The sequence below is a fragment of the Mauremys mutica genome, chromosome 9 (assembly GCF_020497125.1).
Source record: "Mauremys mutica isolate MM-2020 ecotype Southern chromosome 9, ASM2049712v1, whole genome shotgun sequence".
Lineage (NCBI taxonomy): Eukaryota > Metazoa > Chordata > Testudines > Geoemydidae > Mauremys > Mauremys mutica.
The window spans coordinates 11,768,348-11,788,554 of NC_059080.1; the positions used below are offsets into that span (position 1 = coordinate 11,768,348).

Here is a 20,207-nt window from a genome sequence, read left to right on the forward strand (position 1 = left end):
AGGCACGTGCTGTGCTAGTCTGAGAAGCATAGTCAAAATAGGAGGACAAAGCTCGATGAAAGGCCATTTGCCTTTGTTTTTACACTTAAGGTAAAATCATAACTCCATGATTCAAGGGGGAGGGTGATCAGGATTTCACTTTTATGCCCTTTAGCATTATTGTCACAGCAGGTTATCATGAACTGTACTGTAATGTGTGACAATGAATTTTACAGGATGTAACAAAGAAGACGGTACTCTGTATCTCAAAGAAATGTGGTAAAAAGGGACACATTGGCATTAATAATTCTAGCCACCTATAAAAGCAGAAACCAATTTTTGTACAGTATTAATGTTTCATGCTGTACCATCCTCCAGTTCCATCTTTTCTGAGGTTTGAGAGGGAGTTTGTATAGCTGATTAGTGGCACAGAGCAGCAACATGCAAGGTGTCACTGTTACCAAAGTTCTGTGTAGTCTAGGCTTGGAGTTCATTGCCCAAACACCTTGTTTCCATTGTAAGCAACATGTAAAATACTGATTTCACTTTATCTCTGTAGGCAGCTATAGACACATAGATCTAGACCTTTCTAGAGTGTGTGTGTGTGTTTCAGAGATTGAAAGAAATACTTTGGTATGTTTTAATATTAGTTTACGCCAATATAACAAGTTCACAGTCACATTTGTTTTGTTTTTCAGTGTACTGTTTTATTATTGCTTTTTCAAATGTACAATCTGAACATCAGCTAACAATGAAAAGAAAAAAAACCACTTACACAATGTACAGTACATAGTCAGCTTGGTTGTTCCCAGTTTTTAAAGTCATGAGTCAGGGTGTAAATTGAAGAATATGGTTTAAAATTTCTAAAACATATACACTATAGCCACATAAAATAGTGCCTTGATGGCATATTAGCTCAGACTTCTGTATGCAAATATGAATATTGGCAACCCTATGTGTCATAAGAAAACTGATTGCACAACTAGATTGCATAGCTTAATGTGTTGGCTATCTCCCTCTACAATATTTATTCATAACAAAATGATTACACAGAAGAAACAAACAATCTAACAGCTCACTTCCTTGCTTTTAAGAATATAATAAAATAAAGCAAATGACTAAATGAAGTTGGAGGAAAAACACAACTCCCAACAAAGTGAGTCTGACCATTAGATTTATGCTGCATAGTTAAATTCATGGCATTAAAAATTACTTTGGGTCTCAAACTTCTCTCTCCAATCTCCTAAATCTTAATTACTTTGAGCTTCAGCAGTTTTTCAGTATCTCCCTCCAAATAAACCCTTCCAACCACAGTGGATCTCTCTTGATCATTAGACACTCTAGTCCCCTATCCTTAACGAAATCAAACCTCCCCAAACCCTCATATTTTAGCCACTTTTCTGGACATCTTCTATTTCCTCTCTTCAGCTACTTCTATTCACTTTCTTCAGCTACTTCCCCTTCTTCATTCTTGAATTAAGGCTCTGGACATCTTCACTCTCTGTCCTCTTCAGCCACTCTAATCTTTCCTTTGGTCTTGATTGACCACTTACACCTACATTTTCTCCATGCTGCGCCCAGCTCTCATTATTAATTGGAATTGCACTTCTAAATCCCTTAAAAATGTTTCTCTCTTAGGGCCAGATTTTCTCCATATCGACATGGGTGCAACTCAGAGAGGAGACCCTGGCTGTTAATGTCTTCCACCACATGTAGAAGAATTTGAACTAATGGAGTGGAGACAAAATGTGAGATTAAACACTTAATGCAGTTATGGGCTCTCTCTCTCTCTCAAGAGCTCAGCTTTTTTTGTTGTTGGTACAGCTCTAAACAGTCTTACAGTATGTCAACTAACTATCACATTTTTCTGTTACAATACACTTGAAAAAAGTAATCACATTTGCTTCTTTAATCTCATAGTACGGCTGTTCCAAGCTCCCACTGTTATGTGCTAAACTCTTTTGAGTTAATGCCTGGTGTCAGGAAAACCTTCCTCCTAACTCTTCTGAACATCTTAGTGCCAAATCACATGCCTCATATAATGCAGAGGCTGATATGATAAGCACACAATTTGAAGTATACAGGGCAGCCGGGATCACTGATTTGTGCTAGAGCAAGAACATTTTGATAACAGGCTTTGCACACCCATGGGATACCTAATGAAAGATGTCCTCTCTTCACAGTATTTCAGCTTTTTAGAAGAAATGAAAAATAAATTACATTTTTGACTTATTGCTGGTCTATTAGCGTGTGTGTGTGTGTATATATATATATTTATTTATTTTAATTTGCAGTTTTTTCTTTTTTTTTTGAAAGCTGAACAAAAAGAGCCCAATGTTCAGTAGCACAGAAGCCCAGGACCACATGACGTTGTTGTTGTTGCTATTTTGCTCATGCAATTATTATGGGCTCAATCCTGCAACTGATAGTAGACGGGTGGAGTGCTGTGCCCACACAGAGACCTATTGATTTAAATGCAGCTGTGCCTGGGCACAGCAATCCCAACCCACTGCAGAGCAGAACCTAAATTTGGGCGCACAATTGGCCGCTTGGGTGTGCAAATGCCCCCCCATCTTTGGCATGGCCTTGGCTTTGAACTCTTGTAAATCAATACCTACCTATTTGAGATGTGAATATTTAATGTTTAAAACTCCACTATACAGTCTGAGAAGAACTAATCCTTATGAAATGTGCTGGACTGATAGCCATGGAGACTGCAGTCCTCCACTTAGCCAAAGAACATGGACAGCAGCAGTGCACACACCGCTAGCACTGTCCTGTCTACATGCCTCAGGCCTGGAGGGATCACCAGCAGGGGGTGAGAGTGCTGATCAGCCTGCAGACCCATCTAGTTCTAAGCCTCTCTGCTGAGAGTACATAACAAGGTGGTGGTTTTGCTACGTGAATACCTGTCACCGAGACCACTAACCAGAAGAGCCATCAGTTGGTAACAACTTTAATTTGCTCTCTACCATGGTCAATTTTCAATCATCATCATAGAGGTAGAAGACTAGATATTGCAATGCCACTTCCCCTTCTGGTCCCACATATTTTAAGTTAAAAATGGTAATAGTTTTAAAATACTGTAGCTAATCATTTTCTTTTTACATCCAGCTTGGTCTATACTGTATCTCACCGTCGGACTTAGATCTTGTGTATTGAGTGTATTATTATATATCGTCATACTTAGCACTTTACATTTTCAAAGCACCGCACAAACATTAGCTAAGTAATGACTGTACATTTAAACCTTAAAGTTTAACCCTAGCATGTCCCTGCTATTAAGCCCCTGAGAACAGCATTTTATGATAGAAACAAATGCCACTAGTGGGTGCAGTTTTATTCTGAAGTAGCTAGAATAGAAAGAGTGCCTGAAATTAAGTCTGTTTTTCTATTTATAATGAATTGGTTCTCTGGGGATTTTTATAGCTGTATTAAGAATACTTTTGTTAACCGTGACATCCATTTTGGAAAGAGCATATTTACAAGCCAACAAATGTAAGCCTGTTGTGGAATCAGCAGGAATGGGGAATCAAGCAAAGACAGAGTCCCTGACCCTATACCCTTATAGACATGGATAGTCTCATTGAAATCAATTTACATGAGTAAGGGCTACTTGTATGAGAAAAACCTACATGATCAGGCCCATGCTGCTTCATGTGTATATATGTTTGGACAAATTGCTATTTAAAATATTTTTACAAATACATTCTACAGTAACTGTGTCTAAGGGCTCAGTCTTGTCCAGAGGCACACAAGGAGTCAGCCTTATGCGTTTTGTAAACTCCGTTACTGTACTGGTGCCTACGTATACAGTAGCTGACTCCACAAGCTCCACAGTGATGCACACCCATGCCTCTCAGGGCAGATCAATCCCTAACTGTCCAAGTCTGCATTCAACCCCTTTGTGAACAGTTGCTGTTTCACTGGTTCTCAGACTTGGACAATTGCCTCTGGGTGAAACTGTTTAAAAGAAAAAAGTGAAACAAGCAAAAATAATTCAAAATTGGAGGAATTCCAGCTCATAACATATTTGTGTACTTTATACTATAAATCTACATATAGATATTGCTGTCCATAGAGAAAGACTCAAGTTCAAAATAATAAAATTACAATATTTGTGCAAAAGAAATTGTACACTTTTCAGAGTACAAGCAACCTGTTATATTGGCTACATTTTCCATGACAGTTGCTCTTTGCTACATTGTGAATTCAGTCTTGATTTGCACCATATTTTTAAAAGATAGAACTAAACGTATTTGCAATAGTTTGACAAGAAAATGGCACTCTCGAACAACTTTAGGAATATGAATTTTGATAAATTAATAATGACCAGATTCTTGTAGGTAAAAAGTGCAAATTTAAGTGTATAACCTTCCAGCATTTCACACTGCTTGTATCTACTGGGAACCATCAAAGCATCCTTCATTCTGATGTGATTTACCAGTTGAATAGGACGTTTTGTCCAAGTGTCATAAAGTAAATTTGACTGCTGCCTCCAGATTGTACAGATGCAAAGAAAACCTTGAGAAGGAAAAAGAATAGACCGCTGTCAGTTTCCATGTATGAGAATATTTTAAACATATTTGAAAGCAGAGAGAAACACAGTCCAGAACACCATGACATATAAATCACAATTCAATTTTAATCCCATTGGTAACATTTTTTTCGAAAAATGAAGTGTTAATTCTTGCAAGTATACATTCTGGCAATAAGTTATAGTGTATATATTTTCTACCAGAAAAGAAATCAGCATATTTTCAAACAATTAGGTAAACTAAACAGTTTCTGGTTACAGCATTCTAAATACACCAGTGAAACAGAACAAGCTACAGTGAACATTTACCAATCATTACCATACATATGTGACAAAATGCACTCATTGAACTACATCTAACTGAGGAGATACCGGTGGGATCTCAAATATTGGTGAGTGATACTTAGCTCAAGGCTGCTCTAAATCAGACCTGGTTGCAACAGTTCTTAAGAGACTTTTCTAGCCAGGGATTATTGGAGTGCAGAGGCACGCTAGCCACACCCCAACATATTCTCTATGCGGAAGCCAGACCACTTGGGGATTTGCCAACAGGTGGTTAAATTGATTTTCCATCTGCAGCACAAAGCAGGTGGAAGAGGTGGCTAGGATCTGGCTGTCTTCAGTAGGGCTCTGGGAAGGTGTGGGATTCCTCCCACAAAGGGTAATTTGTGGGATCAGTGCCAAAGTCTGCTTTTAATTGAGCGGTTATACCAAAGTAAGTACTATGCACTATAATAAAATGCTAAATAAAAATTAAATGGCCTCGACTTTTTTCTTATTCAACTGTTAAATCATATTTGTTAAATCACTCTAGCTGAGTCATGTGTGTACCTTGTCATTTCTTTCACATAGAAATTTTAGCTTCTGTGCTTTCTTGTGCATAAATACACCTTCCAAATTTCCTGTTTCCACGGAACGCAGTTCGATAGCCTTCTCTCCCCAACCCATGACCTGGTTAGACTGAAGATACGCTAAACAAACAAAAATAAAAATCAGATTTGATAATTAGAAAAACACAAGGGAGCCTGAAATGTTCGTCTGCTAGTAATAAGTTGGCAGCTCCATGTCCCCACCCCAATAACATCAAGACTGTATAACTGAACCAAATCCAGACACAGGCAGTATTTAATATCCAGTGGAATCCATTTAGATTGTATCTGTTCAGAGAAGGAAATCCCAAACAAACCCTGCACTGAAATACTGTTCAACAAATGCCATTCAAAGTGTTCAATCCTGGCCTCGGGTGCAAAGCCTGAATAAACAGGCTTTGCAACGGTGACCTTGCAGGGCATTTGTTGACCATATAGAGTCTTCCACTGAACACAACAGCAGGGCAAGGACCAGCAGCCTGTACAGCTGCTCTGCGGCTGCTCTACACACTTTGAGCTTCAGCAGAATTTGCACCTGCTTCGCCCTCTGTCTTTAGTTGGTCAGCGTGTTTACCCCTGCCATTCCACTGCCCGTTATTGCTGCTTCACTATGAACAAAAGAGCAGAGATCACAAGGCAAGAAATCCACTCTGCACTCAATAATATACCTATAGGTTTTTAATAGTTATTTTTTTCCCCACTTGAGTTCACCCAAAAGATTAGAGCCTGTCCTCTGGCTAAACAGCACTTCAGCCTAATGTGTACTAGGGATATTCAAAATACATCCTAGAAGGCTATGGAAAGTCACTACGTATGTAACAGCCACTTTGAGCACCAGATTCTCATTTCAGTTACATTGCCATACAGCTGAAGAAACTCCACTGGCCCCCATCCCCACTGGAGTTTCTCTGAATATACACTGGTGCGAACGAAATCACAATCTGTCTCTGAATATATTGGTCATGCACTCTAATTACTTCCATTACACAAAAGGTCTTAGTTGTAACTAAACTTTATTTTTAAAAAAGTCAGCTCAGTTTTGGACTTCTACAAGTATGTTAAACAAATGAACATGGTATTTTTTTTTGAAAGATGGGGCAGTAATACTTGTATTGCATGATATTAAAAGTACTGTTATATACCCATATTACATGGCACTTAGATTACTATAATCACTTGTGCCATGGTAATTAGGCAATATATGTAAAATAAGTAAGTGTTGCTACAGAGGATTTTGTTGAGTTTGGTCCCACTGAAGTCAATGGCAAACCTTCTAGGAGCAGATCCTGAAAGACATGTAGGCACCTAATTTCCATTTGAGGATCTAACCCCTACTGAGTTCAATATGACCTGAGTTTCACCCTAAATCTTGGTTTTATTTATTGACATTGGGGATATAATATAGGTGTGAAGCCAAGTAGCATACTCAGTATCAAGCATTTCACCAGGCCCTTCATGTTTCAACTGAGATTTGGTGGAAAAGTTAAAAAAATCACCAAAGGAAAAGCTTTAACTCAGCTTGCAACTGGACATGAAGCACCAAATCAGAGGGGACAGTTGATATCAGCTGTAAATTTCCATCAGCCATCAATAACTGACGGGAGGCTAGAATAATAGAATATCAGGGTTGGAAGGGACCTCAGGAGGTCATCTAGTCCAATCCCCTGCTCAAAGCAGGACTAATCCCTAACTAAATCATCCCAGCCAGGGCTTTGTCAAGCCTGACCTTAAAAACCTCTAAGGAAGGAGATTCTACCACCTCCCTAGGTAACCCATTCCAGTGCTTCACCACCCTTCCGTTAAAAAAGTTTTTCCTAATATCCAATCTAAAACTCCCCCACTTGAACTTGAGACCATTACTCCTTGTTCTATCAAAAAACCTCTAAGGATGGAGATTCCACCAGCTCCCTAGATAACCCATCCAGTGCTTCAACACCCTCCTAGTGAAACAGTGTTTCCTAATATCCAACCTAGACCTCTCCCACGGCAACTTGAGACTATTTTCCTTGTTCTGTCATCTGCCACCACCGAGAACAGCCTAGGGATACTCTGTCAAACCCTCTTTTTCCTGGCCACGTCACCGCACTGGGGGCCAAGATGGTGAATGCTGCCCTGCACTCAACATCTCTCTGGCAAGCATTCATCCCTTTCACTGACTGCAGCACCAAATAGGTCTGACATTCCATGGATTGCACTGGTTCATTTTAAAGTATCATCAGAAAGGGGGCTGGGAGTGGAGTAATGTAGATCGGAAGTTGGCTCCCTTACGCATTCAACAATAGATCCTGGACTTTTTAGATAACAGGACTCTAATATCTTATCATGAATGAAAAGCATCAGATAATTAACATGCTGGTGAGATACAAATCAATACTTAAGGGTGTGCTCTAGTATATTAGAATTAAATTCTACTCTTGATAGAGTGACCTTCACAACCCACAAGATGCTTAAAATTTCATGCACTATGGGACTTCCCTTCCACCTATCCTTAAATGAATTATGGAGGGCAGGCCCAGAAATAAACTGGGCAGACACTGAACTGTTACAATGCCTGCTGCAGTATACTGGCTCAGCTCAACCCCTCCCATGGGAAAGCCATGGGAGCAGGCTAGCTGGGAGGAGGAAATCTCTGCAAGGAACCCCTCACCAGATCTCATCACCTGTCAAGGGCGTGAAGTTTGCTCCCATGGAAAATGCCACAGGTTTCACCCCAAATGATCATCAATGGGAATTTTTTTTGTCAGTTTCTGATGGTGAAATCGATGTTTCCAGTCATTTACAGATAAAAATCTAATTCTTCCAAGCCTATTTACATACACACAAACATGCATAAACAGAGTTAACCCTGAAGGAAACTGAGTTTACATTTTGATCATGTCTTCTAAGTTAATCACTGGACCTCCAAGGTTTCCTTAAGCAGAGATATTTCAAGGACTCTGCATTTTGGATGGGAAATAATTTGCCCTACTGGGGCATAGGACACTGCCTTTTACAGTTAAAAGACTACAAATGATACTGTTCAGAGTCACATGTCATCCATTTATCAGCCACCAATTTACTACTATGTCCCAAATTCTGTCTTCAGACACAAGGATAATGGCATGCATGTATCTGAGGACAGAATTTAGAAATACATAAATTAAAAAGCTAAACCCATTGCAAACGAGGGTGACAAGTTCTGCCTCCAGTGGCAGAGGCAAGGCAGTATAATACAGTTACTAAATCACAGCTGAGCAGTTTTCTGGTTACTGCCTGTTTCCCTGTGAACTCATTATTTCACTTTGGAAATGCAGCATATACTCAAGGAAGGGTCATTTGTACAGCACCGTGGAAGCCTGCCATAATATTCCCTTAACCCCTGGCAAATAGCATAGAAGTTAGCACAGTGCTCAAGGAGTTCACTCCAATGGGAGTTCAAATCAGGCCGTTTCAAGGAAAGCCCTGAAGTTAGTGTCTGTAGGGACTTCCAAGGTGAAAACACGTTATTTATGCTCTAGATATCCAACATGCAGAACAGGCTCTTCTTCCTTACTATGAAACATTGTTCATGTGAGCATGCTCTTGTCCTGGTTAGGCTGCACTGGACGGGTTAAGGTGCGCATGCTCTGACGTGCTGCATGTCCCTACCAAAACAACTTAGTGTGTTTTAAATAAGACTTTTAAAAATGTGTGAATATCTATGTAGCTATGTCTCAAGCTTCTAGGCTTATACTAGCTGCTCATTCCTCAATCAATACTTGAGTGTATAGAAATAAAACCCAGGGAATTTTGTGGGTGCACTAAGGGTCCAGGAACAGCTGTAAATGAGGTCCAAGCTGTAGTTTTCTTAAGGACAATAAGAATCATTCTGATATGAGCAGACCTCTTCTTTGCATGAACTGGGCTGCAATTATTTCATGAACCAATAAAATGTGTTGATACAGCAATGTCATTATAAGATGCTTTGGCTAGAGTGCTCCATTTCTTTGCAGCACCATCCTTTCTGCTTCCTTGTAAAGGACATCCAAACCACCCCCCCCACCAAATCATGCTTTTAATAATTTTTACGAATATGAAAGGACAAAAGTACCCCATACCTTTTTAAAAATCGTGTGTTATATGAAGAAAACATGCTATCTCTATTTGTGTGTAGCCCCACATAGCTGAAATAGCTCACCAATTAAATATAGATAGAGTAGCTCTACAATTTTAATTTCCCACTGGATTTGAGTTTCCTCATTCCAATTTCTGATTAATAGATTGGCCACACAGGTCCCACCTTAAAGACTACAAGAGGGCTGCTATTTTTAGTTTTCCTGCCCTAGATCCGTCAATTATATTGCAAGTATTTGCCACCTTTCTCAATCACTTAAGATATTCCAATAGACCAGGGAAGTTTACTACCCAAAATAATTTTGTTAAAGAATGAGACCATATATTTAGAATCAAGCCAGTGGCAGCTAGCTAGAACCCTGAGTTAACGCACAAGCCTTTCACCTCTGGAAAAACGAGGTCGAAATTCATAAGAGGAAAATCTTCAGTACAGTTCACACAGATTGTTGTCATAACCTGGTTAAGTGTGGAAGTTTCAAGAGAACTGGATCTCTTGAGAAACTTGCAAGTTCTTCTTAGGTTTGGCCATGCAAGAAATGTGGCGACCTGAGTTTCTCTAGTAATATTTCAATGCTTTTAGCCTGAGCCAAGAATTTCAGAAGAGCAAGAGTATGAGGGAGCATTGGTGGGAAATGCATGCTTAAAAGAAAATAATAAATCAGGCTCTTTGAAGCCCCCAAAGTTTAGGATTTGGCTTGAGCGGGAAGTCATGGCTTGGGTCCATTTGCCTCCAGATCAGGAGTCGGCAACCTTTCAGAAGCGGTGTGTCGATTCTTCATTTATTCAATTTAATTTAAGGTTTCGTGTGCAGGTAACACATTTTAATGTTTTTAGAAGGTCTCGCTCTGTAAGTCTATATATTATATAACAATTAGTGTTGTATTGTAAAATAAATAAGGTTTTCAAAATATTTAAGAAGCTTCATTTAAAATTAAATTAAATCTTAAGCTGCCGGCCCGCTCAGCTCGCTGCTGGTCTGGGGTTCTGTTCACCTAGGCCGGCAGCAGGCTGAGCGGGGCATGCGGCCAGGACCCCGGCTGGCAAGGGTCTGGCAGCCAGAACCCCAGACTGGCAGTGGGCTGTGGAGGGCTGGCAGCCAGAACCCCAGACTGGCAGTGGGCTGTGGAGGGTTGGCAGCCAGGACCCCAGACTGGCAGTGGGTTGAGCGGCTCAACCCACTGCTGCTCAGGGGTTCCATCCGCCGGCTCCTGCCAGCCGGGATTCCGGCTGCCGGACCCGCTCAGCCCACTGCCAGTCTGGGGTTCTGGCTGCCAGACCCTTGCCAGCCGGGGTCCCGGCCCTGCCCACATACAGTGGGTACCTACCTTCTCCCTGGTTCTGGCCCATTCTCTTCCTCTCTCTGCACTGAGCACAGGGCTGGGGGTGAACGGTCTGGCCAGGAGCTAGAATGAGGGAGCGGGCTCAGGAGGTTTGGGTGTGGGGCACTAACCTGGGCAGCTCCCATTTGTTGCGAGAGGTGCAAGTGGGAATGTGGGGAGGGGGGTGCAGGAGCTCCCGTTTGGTGCTCAGGGTGGGGGTGGGGATGTGGGGGCTGCATGGGGTGTGTAACAGTTAGGGCAGAGGGCTGGGGGCATGTCAGGGGGGTGCAGGTGTCAGGGCAGGGGGGCTGGGTATGTGTGGGGGTGCCAGAGTCAGGGCTGGGGTTATAGGGGTGTGAAGGAGTCAAGCAGAGGGCTGGGTGTGTATGAGGGAGGTACAGGCCTCAGGGCAGAGGGCTGTGTGTGTGTGTGTGTGGGGGGGTGGACAGGGTAGAGGGCTGGGTGTATGTGAGGGGGGTCAGCACAGAGGGCTGGGGGTGTGTGGGTGTGTGTGGGTCAGCACAGAGGGCTGAGGTGTGTGTGGGGGGTCAGGGCAGGGGGCTGGAGGGGATATGCCCCTATTCCACTCCCCCTTCCCCAAGGCCCTGTCCCTGCTTCTTCTCTGCCTCTGCCGGGAGCAGCGAACACGCTGACTCTGCTCCTTCCTGACCGCCTCCCTTGCAAGGGCCATCGGCTGATTGGCGGGCAGGGAGGGAGGGACGGAGAGGCGAAGGAGGGGCAGGAAGCCAACACACTACGGGAAGAGGCAGGGGAGCCGGCAGGACCAAGCTTCTGTCCCCCGCCACTTGCCCCTGCGGGGGAAGGGGCGGGAGGAGTGGAGGGCAGAGAAGAGCGGGCCAGGCCGGGCTTGGTAGGATTTAAAAATCGGCTCATGTGCCATCTTTGGCACACGTGCTATAAGTTGCCTACCCCTGCTCTGACTCCAATCACATGTGGAACATCTGGTGCCACAGGACAAGGCCCCTGTCAAACTCGTTATGATTGACAATTTCTACTCCAAGAAGCCCTAGGCTGGGATAGTCAAGACAGCGGTGTAGTACTATTGGAAGTGTGGTGGCCTACGGTTGACTGGAAGGATGGTTTGGAGGCCAGTCACTGAGCCCTGGCCAGCAGGAGGGGAAGAGAGAAAAAGTGCCCTCCTTCCAAGGATAAACTGTCCTGTTTGTCTGCACAGCCCTTGGTGGTGGTCTGTGGAGAGCTGGTTAGTCCTCCAGAGCTGTCTTCTCCTTGCTGTTCCCAGCTGTTAAACTTCATTAAAAGACGTTAAAAATAAGTAATATATGGAGATATGCCTATCGCATAGAACTGGAAGGGACCCCAAAGGGTCATCAAGTCCAGCCCCCTGCCTTCACTAGGAGGACCAAGTACTGATTTTGCCCCAGATCCCTAAGTGGCCCTGTAGTGAGGCAGTGTGGCTCCCCTCCGCCCAGGAGGAGGAAGAGCCCAGCCGGAGACCAGAATGGGTGGAGCTAGGGAGCTCTGAGCCCGCCCTTCAAAGGGTCAGACAGCGACCCGGAACTATAAAGGCTGGACTCAAAGCTCAGAAAGAGCCCAGACAACGGAGAGAGTAGATGTTCCTAGGGGAGCCCGAGACTGGGAAGCTCCTCCAGCCGAAGGCGGCCGCCCACACTGGTCGGAGCTACCCCGCGCCCGCTACCTGGAGGAGCAGCCGGAGCTACACCGCCCCCGCTACCCGGAGGAGCTACCGGAGCTACCCCGCGCCTGCTACCCGGAGGAGCTACATAGGGCCTTAGGAACCTTAACTCTAGGGCAAGAAGCTCTACGCATAGGAACCCTAACCCTAACCATAGGAACCCTAACCCTAACTCCAAGTGCCCTACCCTTAGGAACCCTAACCCTAGCTCCAAGTGACCTCCCATTAGGAACCCTAACCCTAGGGCAGGAAACCCTACCCATAGGAACCCTAACACAAGCTCCAAGTGCCCTACCCATAGGAACTCTAACCCTAGGGCGGGAAGGCCTACCCATAGGAACCGTAACCCTAGCTCCAAGTGCCCTACCAATAGGAACCGTAATCTTAGGGCAGGACGCCCTACCCTTAGGAACCCTAACCCTAGCTCTAAGTGCCCTACCCTTAGGAAACCCAACCCTAGGGTGGGAAGCCCTACCCATAGGAACCCTAACCCTACCTCCAAGTGCCGTATCATTAGGAACCCTAACCCTAGCTCCAAGTGCCGTACCCATACAAACCCTAACCCTAGCTACAAGTGCCCTACCCATAGGAACCCTAACCATAGCTCCAAGTGCCCTACCCTTAGGAGCTCTCACCCTAGCTCCAAGTGCCCTACCCTTAGGAGCTCTCACCCTAGCTCCAAGTGCCCTACCCATAAAAACCCTAACCCTAGGGCAGGAAGCCCTACCCATAGGAACCCTAACCCAAGCTCTATGTGCCCTACCCTTAGGAACCCTAAACCTAGCACGGAAAGCCCTACCCATAAGAACCCTAACCCTAGCTCCACGTGCCATATCATTAGGAACCCTAAACCTAGCTCTAAGTGCCGTCCCCATACGAACCCTAACCCTAGCTCCAAGTGCCCTACCCATAGGAACCCTAACCCTAGCTCCAAGTGACCTACCCATAGGAACTCTAACCCTAGCTCCAAGTGCCCTACCCATAGAAACCCTAACCCTAGTGCAGGAAGCCCTACCCATAGGAACCCTAACCCAAGCTCTATGTGCCCTATCCTTAGGAACCCTAACCCTAGGGCGGGAAAGTCTACCCATAGGAACTCTAACCCTACCTCCAAGTGCCCTACCCATAGGAACCCTAATCCTAGCTCCAAGTGCCCTACCCATAGGAACCCTAACCCTAGGGCAGGAAGCCCTACCCATAGGAACCGTAACTCTAGCTTCAAGTGCCCTATCCATAGGAACCCTAACCCTAGGGTGGGAAGCCCTACCCATAGGAACCCTAACCCTAGCTCCAAGTGCCCTAGCCTTAGGAACCCTAACCCTAGCTCCAAGTGACCTACCTATAGGAACCCTAACCCTAGCTCCAAGTGACCTACCCATAGGAACCCTAACCCTAGGGCAAGAAGCCCTACCCATAGGAACCCTAACTCTAGCTCCAAGTGCCCTACCCTTAGGAACTGTAACCCTAGTTCGAAGTGCCCTACCAATAGGAACCGTAATCTTAGGGCGGGACGCCCTACCCTTAGGAACCCTAACCCTAGGGTGGGAAGCCCTACCCATAGGAACCCTAACCCTAGCTCCAAGTGCCCTACACTTAGGAAACCTAACCCTAGCTCCAAGTGCCGTATCATTAGGAACCATATCCTAGCTCCAAGTGCCCTACCCATAGGAACCCTAACCCTAGGGCGGGAAGCCCTACCAATAGGAACCCTAACCCTAGGGTGGGAAGCCCTACGCATAGGAACCCTAACTCTAGCTTCAAGTGCCCTACCCATAGGAACCCTAAACCCAAGGGTGGGAAGCCCTACCCATAGGAAATCTAACGCTAGCTCCAAGTGCCCGACGCTTAGGAAGCTTAACCCTAGGGTGCGGCGCCCTAGTCATAGGAACCCTAACCCTAGCTCCAAGTGCCCTACTCTAAGGAATCCTAACCCTAGCTCCAACTGCCCTTCCTATAGAAACCCTAACCCTAGCTCCAAGTGCCCTACCCATAGGAACCCTAACCCTAGCTCCAAGTGCCCTACCCATAGGAACCCTAACCCTAGCTCCAAGTGCCCTATCCATAGGAACCCTAACCCTAGCTCCAAGTGCCCTACCCATAGAAACCCTAATTCTAGGGTGGGACGCCCTACCCATAGGAATCTTAACCAGAGCTCCAAGTGCCTTACCCTTAGGAACCCTAACCCTAGGGCGGGAAGACCTACCCATAGGAACTCTAACCCTAGATCCAAGTGCCCTACCCATAGGTACCCTAACCCTAGATTCAAGTGCCCTACCATTAGGTACCCTAACCTTAGGGAGGGAATCCCTACCCATAAGAACCCTAACCCTAGATCCAAGAGCCTTACCCATAGCAACCCTAGCCCTAGGGCGGGAAGACCTACCCATAGGAACGCTAACCCTAGATCCAAGTGCCCTACCCTTAGGAAACCTAACGCTAGGACGGGAAGCCCTAACCATAGGAACTGTAACCCTAGCTCCAAGTTCCCTACCCTAAGGAACCCTAACCCTAGGGAGGGAAGCACTACCCATAGGAATCCTAAGCCTGGGGCGGGGCGCCCTACCCATAGGAACCCTAACCCTAGCTCCAAGGGGGAGTACGGAAGTAGCAGGGGGGCAGCTGACCCCAGTCTGGCTGCAGCAGTACCAGAGCCTATGTCGGTGTGTTGCGGCCAGGATCCCCACTGACTCCAGTGGATCGTCAGCCGCTGATAGGGCCCCGGGCTGGGATGCAGTAGAGTGGGAGGGCCTGCGTCCACCCTGCCACCCCATTCCTGGGTGACAGACTCCCCCTCTCCCTGGTCTGAGGAGGCTGAAGCCTGTTACTGTTGCTCAGCCCTACCTGAGGGCCTGAGCACCCCGAACTCAGTGGTTGTTGCCCCGCTGGAGCCAGGGCCAGATGTAACTCCATGCGGCCGACTACTGCAAGGGCCACCAAGGGAGACCCTGGGCCGGACTATTCCCCCTTGGTCTGTAGTGAGCCAGCGTGGCTCCCCTCTGCCCCGGAGAGGGTCGAGCCCTGGTGAACTTGTGTACAGGCCCCCTCAAGGACTGAACTCACAACCCTGGGTTTAGCAGGCCAATGCTCAAACCACTGAGCTATCCCTCCCCTCCATTCAGATACTTGCCTGCTGTAACTTTGTGCATGTAAGCCATTCCTGTAGACACCCGAAGGATGCTGTGTGATTGTGAAGGGGAAGGGAGGTGGTTGTGCGATTCTGAATGGAAAGGGAATAGCCACCAGGTCCTCTTTCTCCTACGATGCTATCCACCTGAAGAGGTATCCCCTGCTCTAGTGCACAGCAGAGCATCCCGAAGAAATGTCAGCTGCCATTTCACTAGCACGAAGCTGCTGTATTTAACTCTGCTGATTTCAGTTTACAGCCTTGGGGGATCTGCCTTGAAATCCCAACCTGTGACAAAGCAGCATAGTCCCCATGTATGCCCAGTACACAGTAGATCTTTACAAGTCACCTAAATGTTTCTGTGGGTTTGCGGTCTCACCGCTTTAAGCAATGAGGGAGGGGGATTTGCAAAGGCACAACAGGTATTTAGGCACACAACTGCCATTGACTGTTCTTTGTGCCTTCGAAAATCTCCAGCTAACTCTGGATTAAACGGGAATATTCTTGTAGACAGCTACTGAGGCCCAAAATCACAAACTCCACTTTTCAGAGCATGCTGTAAGAGTTGGCATATATGCAAACCTTACTGCAACTACTTTTCTGAAGCTAGAGGTAATAAAACACTTTAGTTCCTTATATATCACCTCGTATATCTGCCTCTGGGGCTCTCTCTGTAATTGTCTGATCTTTGTTCATCTTCTAAAAGGAAACACCTTGGGACAAGGACTATGTCTTGTACAGAGCCAAACACTGTTGGCACTTACTGCACATTCAGATAATACAATCAGACAATCTCATAATAGCTACAAGTTCATCCATGCTTTAAAAATCGTTAGAGACAAGATCCAGGAAAATGTCTGACACCACAGGATGGTAAATGAAGCCAGCTTTAAAATTTTGTTGCTTCCCAAAGGGGGAAAAATGAGTGCAAATCAATGGAGCGCATTTATAGGAAGAAGAAAAAAAGAGCTTAAATATTTAAGCTGATCATATATGCACCAATGTTACTTCGGAGGAAACATTAAGATTGCTTTTTAAACTGTAATGCTATGCCCTTCTTAAGAGCATGCAGCTCCAATTCAGGCTAAAGGAAAGCACTTTCCATGGCATCACATCTCCTGCAGGCTGCTGTCTCCATTTTGCAATCCAGCTTCCCATTAGATTCAATACTCACAGATAGAACTTTTCTTTTCCTAACCATACTAACGTTAGCATGTGGGATGTAGAAGCTCAGTGTATCCTACGGTATTAAACATTAATACAGCATAGAAGTGGATGTACTTGATGTGTTTTAATTTCACCCTACAGCTTAATATTTGGGTTGGAAAATGAAGAGGACACTATTTGCAGAGGAGAAGGAACGTACAAAACCTAGTGTGTTGGTATAGCTGTGTCTACGCTGTTTGTGTGGGGGGGAACATGGGGGTTGTTGGCCTAGCTATGTTGGTCAGGCATGTGGCTTTTTCATACCCCTGACCGACATGGCTTCGCAGGTATAAATGTAGACCAAGTCTGAAGCCAGGCCTTCACTAGAAATGCTGCAGCTGCAGTGTAGACACGACAGTGAAGCAAGAGGTTCTCCGTCACTGTAGTTAATCCTACCTGTGGTAGCTAGGTTGATAGAAGAATTCTTCCATCCACCTAGCACTGTCTACACCAGGAGTCAGGTTGGCTTAACTAGGTGGATTTTTCACATCCCTGGAGCAATGTAGCTGGGTTGACCTAACTTTTTAGTGTAGACCTGGCTTTAATATATACAAAAGTGAACCTATTCTTAAAATTATTCTTAAAGTGGTGGCAGCACAGTGAATATGGTACCATGCAGGCATCTGAGTTCAAGACAGAGATGGGTCTCACGCTCTCAAGGGTGTCTGGAAGCCCTCTAGAAAAGATGGGCCTCTGATGTAATTCTACCAATTTAATGGAGTAATTCCAGATTTACACCAGTATGAGAAACGAATTAGGTCAGTTTTGCTATGATTTGCTTGTGACTTTAAAAAAAAATATGAAGAAAAATAAGAATTCACAGAGGTAGAAAGCCAATCAGGTGAAATTTACAAATGTAAAAAGCCTGCCAGAGGTGGGTTTTCTTTGCCCTTAGTTACAACATTAACAATCAGAAACCTAAAGAAAAAAAACAGGCCTGATGAAAAATAATCAGACCCTCCTTTTTAGCATTTGTGAGGCCGGATGAAAACATGGATAGTCTGACACCCCATCTAATGCTATATCTAATCTGTTGTACTTTGAATGGATGATAAAAATAAAGCACAATTTGATAGGATGTTATGGTTATAGACCAGTGTTTCTCAAACAGTAAGTCCCTTGGCCCGCATCACTTCCAGCAGCTCCCATTAGCCCGGAGCAGCGATCCGTGGCCAGTGGGAACCACGATCGGCTGGACCTGCGGACGGGGCAGGTAAACAAACCGGCCCGGCCCGCCAGGGACTTTCCCTGAACAAGCGGCGGAACAAGTTTGAGAAACACTATTATAGACCCATGAAATTACTGTAGTTAATCCTTTCTACATACTGTGAATTTCTATACAAAATACCATGGATATGAAAGATTCAAAGTAGGAAACAGCCTCACTTTTTCATTCCTTTGTAACTCACTAAAATGATTACCAGACACAAGAATATACCTATTGGAAGGCCTTCATCCTAGAATACAAACTCTGACTGTGTAGTAAACCCTTTATGGCATAAACACCATGAAATGAATACAAACAAATGTAGAGACCCTTTTATAATCATTGTTTGGCTCAGGAATGTACAGAAATACAAGTACATCTATCTGCTCATTAGAAATCTGTTTTAACCAGAAATGGCTTAACGTGCCATCACCCCTTTCACATGGTCACAAACCTAATCAGGAACTCAGACTTCATACAACAGGATCTTACATTCAGCACAGTGCTGTTTTTCATACTTACCTACAGATGCTGGCATTTCTCCCCACTGTAAAACAGTTTCCTTTGTGAAGTGCCCATATATATCAATGTAGACTCCTTCATCTTCATAGGTGAGTAGAAGTTCTGTTCCATTGGTATTAGGGAGGATGATAATGGCATGTGGGTGAATAGTCCCCTGGATCTGAAATCGTATTTTACGGTATTAAGATTTATATCAGAAAACGGACTGCAATTTTAGTGACTATATCCATCTAAATAGCTTGGCAGAGCAATAAAAACAACTGACTCACCGCTCACAGAAAGTAAATACCTGGTTTATGATGGGCTATATATTTTGCTAGCTGAAAAGGGCTATTCTATTTCCCCCCTTTTAGATACTAATATGCTAGGTTTGTAGAGACGTCACTGTTCAATTTTTCACTTTATATTTACAAGTATTACTTGGTATAAAGAAGCCAAGGAGCATCTGAGATACAATGAGATTTATTGACTTGTTCATGAAATGCTGCTATATAAAGTGACAGAAGGAGTGTGAGCTGTATTTTAATTCAAAGATGATTTTAGAAGGGGATGGGAGACAACTTACTTGACTTCCCTATTCTAGGAACCCAACGCTTCCATTTTCTGTGATAAACACCTAGCATAACTCATGAGCTAAAACAATGATTCATTAGCACTTTTGATGCTAAGATTTATGCTAGTTTGAATGAATCACCTGAGCTTTCTAAATGTGAACATCTCTGCAAGGTCTTTCCCTGCTTTGCATACAGTATCCTTAAACATCGGAAGTGCTACTTTAAATACTATTGGGTTTGCATTTTACACCTGCACCACAGGAACGATGCATTGCATGCAATAAAACAATCAAACAGCAGAATGGGACCCAGAATCTCTCTCACAGCAGTCAACACACTTCCCAAGTGCGAAAGGATTTATAAGAAGCACATAGCTATGGAGGTGGGGGTTTTATGGCAAGTACTTTCAGACCAAAAACAAAACAATAACTAAGCATTTCTAAAACACTAACAGGATCTTTTCCCTTATGTAAACAATGAAATATCCTTGCAATCAGCATTTCCACAGGAAGAGACGGACAAGTGGCGCGTCATTTTTCACAAGCCAATAACACACACATCTTTTCTTTTTCAACCCCAGACACTTATGCACGCTGTAATGGCACAACAAACAGAAAAGAAGCACAGAAGCGGTACTTGCCGAACTGAATACACTCAGGCCAACCACTTGAGTCCGTGTCTCCGCAACTACTATCCGTAACACTAAAACGGGTATCCAGAGTCGGAGAGCAATTTTAATGCGTTGCCTTGGTATTCTCATGAGCAATGCAGACGAGAAAGAGAGAGAGGGAGAGAGAGGGAACAGGGAAAAGAGGACACAGAAAGCAAGCGTGTCTCAGTTCAGTCTGTTAGATTAAAATAAGTCTGGGCTGCCAACACCGAAAACCGCCTTGTGATAATTATCATCTATCAGACAGTCCCCAAAATAACAAAATACTACAACAGATACAGCCCACTGTAGCAGCACATTTATTTCTGATTCAAGACTCTTGAGGGAAAAAAGTATTTTTAGCACACGCTGACTTACAGTGCACCCAAAGGGAGTCACACCTCTTCTACAGGTGCCCCATATTCAGGGCGTTCGCCTGGGAAATATCTTTCCTGATGTACATCATTATATCTG

The 20,207-nt window shown here is 44.5% G+C and overlaps 1 protein-coding gene across 1 annotated transcript in view; it reads right to left on the minus strand.

The window, feature by feature from the left end:
* Positions 1 to 664: 664 nt before the first annotated feature.
* Positions 665 to 20,207, minus strand: part of NRK (Nik related kinase) — a 129,456-nt gene continuing 109,913 nt past the window's right edge. The window contains exons 29-31 of the mRNA XM_045030447.1: positions 18,531 to 18,690; positions 5,348 to 5,487; positions 665 to 4,503 (exon numbers count right to left, since the gene is read on the minus strand). Of these exons, the coding sequence (XP_044886382.1) occupies positions 4,420 to 4,503; positions 5,348 to 5,487; positions 18,531 to 18,690 (384 nt within the window). The 3' untranslated portion in view covers positions 665 to 4,419. The remainder of the gene's footprint in view (positions 4,504 to 5,347; positions 5,488 to 18,530; positions 18,691 to 20,207) is intronic.